This window comes from Bubalus kerabau, chromosome 8, assembly GCF_029407905.1.
Source record: "Bubalus kerabau isolate K-KA32 ecotype Philippines breed swamp buffalo chromosome 8, PCC_UOA_SB_1v2, whole genome shotgun sequence".
NCBI lineage: Eukaryota > Metazoa > Chordata > Mammalia > Artiodactyla > Bovidae > Bubalus > Bubalus kerabau.
Window position 1 is genome coordinate 30,773,731 of NC_073631.1, and position 7,630 is coordinate 30,781,360.

General features: G+C 40.2%; 1 protein-coding gene across 1 annotated transcript; it reads right to left on the minus strand.

Moving 5' to 3' along the window:
• Positions 1-2,595: 2,595 nt before the first annotated feature.
• On the minus strand, positions 2,596-3,450 carry FERD3L (Fer3 like bHLH transcription factor). The gene has a single exon (XM_055589455.1). It carries the CDS (start codon positions 3,448-3,450, stop codon positions 2,956-2,958), a length of 495 nt encoding a protein of 164 aa, XP_055445430.1. The 3' UTR covers positions 2,596-2,955.
• Positions 3,451-7,630: the final 4,180 nt, after the last annotated feature.

A 7,630-nucleotide genomic window follows, 5' to 3' on the forward strand; every position in this document is an offset into this window, starting at 1 on the left:
CTAAGTCAATCTATTTCTCTGTATTTCTGATCCTTATTTGGCTTCATATTATTCTATGACTACAACGATTAAGAAGAAGCCTTAAGACACTTTACATTTTAGAATAGCTTCTAGACATAGAAAAAACTTAAAGCATTTATAAGCTTAAAAGTTTTAATAATTGTTGAACAATTCTAATAATAATTGGAAAAACCTTTTGTATTTAGAGTTTCTTTGGCTGTTATTTACTATTCAGAGGAAATATTCACTGTAGGATATCATGAGATTACTAAGAATATAACAGAATGGTTCAGAATATGAGGGAGAGTACTAAGGATGATAGATGGTTGTATTTATGCTACAGGACCTGAGGATTTTGAAGAACTCTGTCTACAAATTTTCTTTTTTTAATTTCTTATTTTCAAAATCTGTTCTTTCAACAAAATATTAATGATTCCTAAGGTTGACTGTTTTTAGAAAAATTTGCTTATCACTTGCAGATTTTTTTTAAAAAATGATGTTTAGTTGTCAGGAGAACTTTAGGTGGGAGAAGGAACAGAACTTCTGTAAGCCCTTTCGATTTTGAACACATTCACCCTATATGTAAAATGTCAACACACTTTGTAAATTGAATAAATAAATAACTGGATAAATGAGGGCTTGATGCAGCCACTAGCACTACATAAGAAGTTGGGAAGCTGAGGACAGTTTGGTGATGAGTTGAGATACATTTACTTTTGACATACTGAATTGAGCAATTTTAAATTTATCTTTAAAAATACAGGTATGCTAGTTTTACTAGCCAAAAAGTTATCTAGAAAAAGAGAAAATGAGTAATTTTATTTTATAAAACTAATATAGGGGTCACTGTCCAAATTTCAGTTTATTTTATTGAAAGTGCTAGAGGGGAAAAAAAAAAACACTCCCTGGTTTTGTTGTTGTTTGGTTTAGTTGGTTACATTTTTTCCTTTACGTATTTATCCTAATATTCTTATGGTAGAGGAAGAAACAATATTCAAAAAAAGAAGTCATCTTTGGGAAAGTGGTCATTTCAAAACTAATTCAGTTCCCATAGAGAGAAGAACTAGGAAAACTTTTAATTTTCAGGACAAGCAAATCCCTATAATGCTGATGGGAGGATATGTGAACTGGCAGATCTGCTTGGAAGGCAATCTGGCCTTTAGCTACAAAGTTAAATGTTCCCTTGGTGCAGAAATTTCACTTCTAGTCACTTAGTGTCAGGAAATTATCATAGGCACAGAAAATATTTATAAGAGTGCTCTTGCATCATCATTTATTTTTTAAAAGAGAAAATAGCCATCCACTTGTAAAATACTGGAGTGAAGTTGTGATACATGGATATAATAATAAAATACAGTGATCAAAATTACGTTTGAGTAATACTTAAGGTCAAGGAAAGAGTGCTCATTCTATAATGCTGAGTGGACAAATTCCAAAAGTATCCCAGATTTGTTTAACACATTGAATTTATATCTGTATAAAAAAGACTAAAAGAAATAGATTAAAACGTTATGTGGTAACATGAAGTGATTTAAATTTATTCTTAAATTTTAATTTTCTAAACTTTTTAGGATGAGTATATATTACTTCTTAATAAAATGAAACACGTTTCTAAAAGGCTAATAGGGAGACCTGTGTGTGTCTGTGCACATCCGCCCAAGGATTTGCGAGGTGAGAGCAAAATATAGTGTTGGAACAATAGGATTTATTCACTTTACAGTAGATGGGGATTACTCATTCTGATTCCTCTCCTCACTTACCTACTGCTATCTTAAGAACCCCATTTCAGTTGTTGGCAGAAATTCTTCCTTAGCACAAAAGAACTGTGAAATGGCAGACCGTCCAAACTGGAGGGAGCCCCTGAGCACGATCTTGCTTCAAACTCATGTCCATCGCACACTTTTTGGCAAAGTGGAAGAATGAATTTCCTCCTCTGACGTTTTCTCTCCCTTATCCCTAGATGCAACTAGAATGAAAACTATCTTTCCCTACCTATAGCTAAAAATTTGAAAGTGCGCGCTCTGGTGGGGCTGCCCCTGGGAAGACCCGGCCCTTTTCCCCCGTAGGCGACCAGGGGAAACAACTGTAGGTGGTAAAGGCTCCGGGGGCCCGAGACGCCTTGTAAGCCCAGCTGCACCCCCAGCGCGTAAGCTGGAGCTGTCCCCAGTTCCCTCCCGGTTCAAGCATCCTACTCCGGGAGGGGCCACACCAGGGTTGCTGTTTAGAGCCTAAGCGGAGGGGAAGGTAAGGGGAGGGAGAGGAGGCGAGGGGAGGGGAATAATGTCTCCTGGTTTCTCATTTCCTTCTTTCTGCCTCTCGACAAGACTAAGAGGACCGCACGAGAGAGCCGGAGCGCCCTGGGCCTCTCAGAAGACCCAGTAACCCTCACTCCTCACCGGACTAGGACCACCCTCTCCGCCCCTCTCCCCTTCCCGCACCCCACGAGCACGGGCCGGAGCGGAGCGCCTGCCTGGGATGGCTCAGCGCCGATTCTAGAGGCAAAAAAAAATAAATAAAAAAAAAAAAGGAATATCTCCTTATAGTTATATTAAAGAAGAAAGAAAGAAAGAAAAGTTAAAAGCTAGGACTGCACAGACGCTCCCAAAGTCTCCCGACTGCGGGGAGGGTTAGCTTCCCACCCGCCCGACAGACGCTGCTCGTGGACGTGGGCCTCGACTGCCCCAACTCGGTTTTAGCTCGTCCTCACTCGCCTCGCCGGCTCCTGCCCCATACTCCATCGACAGCGACCGCATATATATTAAATCTACGGCTTCCACGCCTCTCGAGGACTGTGGACATGTTATAATCCAGAACCAAGCTCCTGCGAAGGCCAGTCGTTCTGTTTGGGAGGGCCCCTCCTGGCCTTTCCGTCGCACCCACTGCTGGGTCTTCAAACACCCCAAACCCGTGCGCGCCCAGGCAAGGAGTGGGCAGACACTTCCACCCGACCCTGGCTCAGTCGCTTTCCTTCTCCAAGCTCTCCAAGAGCTCGGTCATGAAGGAGATGTAGACAATGGCCAGGCGCAGAGTCTCGATCCGGGAGAGCCTCTTCTCGTAAGCAAAAGTGGGCACCTTCCTCCGCAGCTGATCGAAGGCCTCGTTGAGGTTGAACATTCGCTTCCTCTCGCGGATGTTGGCTGCTTGGCGCTGGGCGTAGGTGATCACTCTTTTCCTCTTGGGGCGGCCCAGCAGGGAGGCGCCTCTCCCGTGCTCCTCTTCCTCCTCGTTTTCCCCATCTTCTCCTTCCCCCTCCTCTTCTTCTGGATCCTCTTCCTCAAAACGCGCCAGACTCCTGGGTCTTCCGTCTCGGAGCACAAGGTCCTGGTGGTTCCCATAGGGGACCCTAGGTGTCAAGTCGCAGAGGAGAGGGTGCCCCGGGGAGGCTAGGGATAGGTCTGCGACGAAGTCCAGGACGGTGGCGTCCACGCAGCTCTCGGGAAAGGCTGCCATCGAGTCTGCTTGGCCCTGCGTCTCATAGGTTTCTGGAAGGGAGGGGCAAGCCTGGTGACGGCCTTCCTAACAGCCCTGAATCTGATGGGTCACCATCACCGAAGGGTCAGGGACATTAATATGTATAACCAAGCTGATAACAGGATTAGGTGCACCGATAGGGAAGGCTCTGACAACGTCCCTCCTCTCGAAACTGATGGAAGAAGACAAGCTTGAGAACGCCGGAAGACTCAAAGGAATAGGCCTCCGATTCTGCGATCCTTTCCGCCCTGCCACCTGGGACAGTTCCTTCTTGGCAACAACCTTCAGCTCTTACCTGCTGTGCTTTTTGTGTGTCTCCACACTCCCGCAGCCAACTAATATTCTTCAAGCTCCTTGTCTCATGTAGTTCTTTAATTTAGCTTTGGGTTTTCAAAGCAAGGATGTTTTCCACCGCTCTGGCTTCTCCTTGGCTTCAGGCTGGGAGTTCCGAATCTTGCCACCCTCTGCTGCCAATGGGTGTGAAAGAAGTGCATGTGCTTTTAATGATGTCCAGAAGAGGGGCCCTGTCTGCCAGGGGTCGAGGGGAGCTGTTTGTCTGGTATCCCAGTGCAGCGGCTACTGAAAGGCAAGATCTTCCATTAGCTTAAGTAAGCATCGTAGGAGGGGAGAGGGGGCATTCCCCAGAGTCGCTCTTGGAATCCTCTTTCTCTTTCCACTGCAAGGTAAACAGCTCTCCTGCCGCTTTACGAACCCTAGCTTCTAAAATCTGTTTCGCTATAATCAATCTAACAATTGAGATACTTGACTTTCCTTTCCTAACCTTTATCCCCCACCCACGTAAAGGATTTTACTTAGAGGGCAAAAAGTGATGATGGCAATAACATGAAAAAGAGCAGCTCAGAGTGTTTCTCCCAGCGTGCTTCACTGTATAATCCCTGTGTGGGAGGAAAGCAAACCCTCCCTCCAAACAAAACAACTTCAGTCTCCTTTCAAAATTGCGATTCACCTTTTGATAAACTAATTGGTCGATCAGCTCACCCTCCGCGGAGAATTCTTTCAAATTTTAAATTGCTGATTGGTATCCTTGAACAAAGAATAATCTTTACACTTCTATCTGGTTTCATTTCCTCATTACCACCCTACAAGATTTAAGCCTAGAAACTATACTGCATTGTAAGAGGGTTTGTTTGTTTTTTTGAGGTGAATAAAGATTATAAATTTGGTGTAACGAAAATAAAATTTTACTGATTTCAAATATATCTCATGTATATATGTTTGTTTGGTTTTTTTAACATAGAAGAGTTCAGTTTTCTTTTTTGCTGATAGCTATATTTAATTATTCAATGTAAAGATTTTTACGAGACAGGGTGCGGCAAAACAACACCTAAGAAAATCATTTTGAAGATGTATTAAAAGAAAGCTTAAAAAGATGAGTGCAGAGACGCCTTGGTTCAAGGGAGAAATACGAAGACATCAATTCCTATTGAGGTAAGCAGTGACTGGGATGCTTAAGTTAGTACATTGGACAGCTCCCAGGAACTGCCTGCTTATAACAGGTAAGCACAATATTTTTTCTTTTCCTAGTCTGCCATTCTGTGAGTACTCCCAGATCCTATTAAAGCAATATAATCTTGGAGTCTTCTTTTGGCTTTCTATTATTTTTCTTATTAAAAAAAAATTTGTGTCTCGGTTCTCTCCTTTGCTCTTTTGTCCCTTAATTAGTTTTCTTTTCCCTTGCTGTGTTTACTTTTCACTCTCCAATTTACATTGTGATAACTCAAGTAGAAAAGAATAAAAATTAATGTCCCTGAAAGATGTAATGAGAATATCTCTGACTGAGAGTACCTATTTGGCTTTTACTAAAAATGGTGGCTTAGAGGATAAAGCATCCGCCCACAATGCGTGAGACCAGGGTTCAATCCCTGGGTAGGGAAGATCCCCTGGAGAAGGAAATGGCAACCCACTCCAGTACTCTTGCCTGGAAGATCCCATAGACGGAGGAGCCTGATAGGCTATAGTCCATGGGGTCGCAAAGAGTCGGACACGACTGAGCAACTTCACTTCAAACTTCTCTCAAAGACTGAAAAATAAAAAAGAATTGGAATTTCAACCGTGGCTAAAGAATAAGTAAACCAGAGGATTAATTTTTGTTTTGACAAGCAGTAACATGCCTTCTAACTCCTGTTTAACTTAATGCATTATTAAGCATTTGGATAAATTTTTTAGTTTATTTTTAGCTACTGAATGTTTCGCATGACTTATTCTTTCCCTTTTAAATGCATGCATGAGTGGAATGAGTATCTCATCTAGTGAGAATCTAGTTCTACATCAAACATACATTGGGACATTTAATGAAGGGAAACATGATAGAAATTTAAATTTACTAAAATGAATGTCAGAAACTATCCTGAGACTCTAAAAGTCACTTTCCTTAGACTAAAATTCTTCCAAAATCAGATAAGATTGGAAGCATTCAGGATGGTATGGCTGTAGACAGACTAAAATTCTTTGATTTTATCCAAGGGAATGAATATTTCAACCATCACATCACAAAAAAATGTGTAGAAAAATGAAAGGAATCAATGCACAGTATTGGTTGAACTATTAAGATACTACTGAATTTATTAAAATGTCTTACTATGTATACCTGTAACAATAATTTAAAACTACATTCTCAATTTTATCATAAAATCCCAATATAAACATTTCTCTTTGTCCACAATAATTTGTTTATCTTACAAGGTTCTAATCATGGTGACATAGAGGAAAATGTTGAAATCTAAGTTATCATTATTAACTCTTTTTTGTTTGTAAATGAAATTAATTATAGAACAGTAATAAGTGAAATCACTTTCTCTGCTTATTTTGAAACATCCACTTTAAAAAATGGTTTTGTGGCTATCTGGTTCCACAACAAATAAACAGTAAATGTAGTAAATTTGTAGAGTACTATGTGGTTTAAAACAGATCATCTCGTTGGAAAGAAACATTATTTTCATCTCCAGATTTGAAAGTTAAGAGAGAAACATTTTTAAAAACCCCAACTGAGGCTTAAAGGAAGTTCAATTCAAACTTGATTTCTTTGGGTTCTAGGCCTATAGATAGCTTATAAATTATTCAGTGATCTACATGGAGGCTTTTGAAAAGAGTTTGATAAGCCCTCAACAAATTCTGCTCAAGATCATTTCAGGAAATGGTTATGAAATGACAGTCAGTTTTGCTTAGTTTTTTACCTACTTTACCCCTATTGGCCATCATTAAACATTTTGTGTATACAGATGGTCCCTGATTTACTATGGTTCGACTTAAATGAGTTTTTGACTACTATGGTGCAAAAGCAATATACATTCAGTAGGAACTATACTTCAGATTTTGAATTTTGATCTTTTCTCTGGCTAGTGAGATGCAGTAAGACATGGCTTTTGTAATGCTGGGCAGTGGATGCAAGCTATGGCTCCCAATCATCTGTACTATGATGAGGGTATACAATCCACTCATTTAAAACCACTGTGTACCCATACTCTGTTTTTCACTTTCAGTACAGAATTCAATAAATTACACAACATATTCAACACTTTATTATAAAGTGAGTTTTGTGTTGGATGATTTTGCTCAACTCTGAGCACATTTGAAGCAGGCTAGGCTAAGCTATTACTTTCAATAGGTTAGGTATAGTGAACCTAACCTATAATTTGATCTTCAATATCTGGATATTATCTAGATGTAACCCCATCACAAGCTGAAGAAGAGCTGTACTCTTACATTGTATTTAGAATCAAAGCAGGAAAAACAAATGACCAAGAATAACTTGAGCAATAATTGCTAAGGGTGCTGGAGTGTGGGATTAAGGGTGTTAAGGAAAGAAAAGTAGATTAAAAAGTATCCAGGGAGTAAAGCAAAAAACTTAACTCTCCCAAATTTATTAAAACTCTTCCTTTTCTTCCCTTTTTCATGCCCCTTCTCTTATTATTACAGATTCATTAAGCAATTTTAGGGGAAATGATAAAATAGAACAAAGGCAGATGTTTGTCATGATTGAAGGGAGGAAAGTCTAACAAACACTCCCTTAGCTGACCTAGAGAAGGGGCCTGCATTTTCTTCTGACTCCATTCAAATTATGCATGGTTTATGGCCTTTGTTGATTTTAGAGTTAGAAGAATGTATATGCATCTAGTTAATTTTCCCTCTTAGGTAAACT

What these genes read in the sequence shown, in the direction of transcription:
- FERD3L (XM_055589455.1), bottom strand. Translation starts at nt 3,450, where the DNA reads ATGGCAGCCTTTCCCGAGAGCTGCGTGGACGCCACCGTCCTGGACTTC.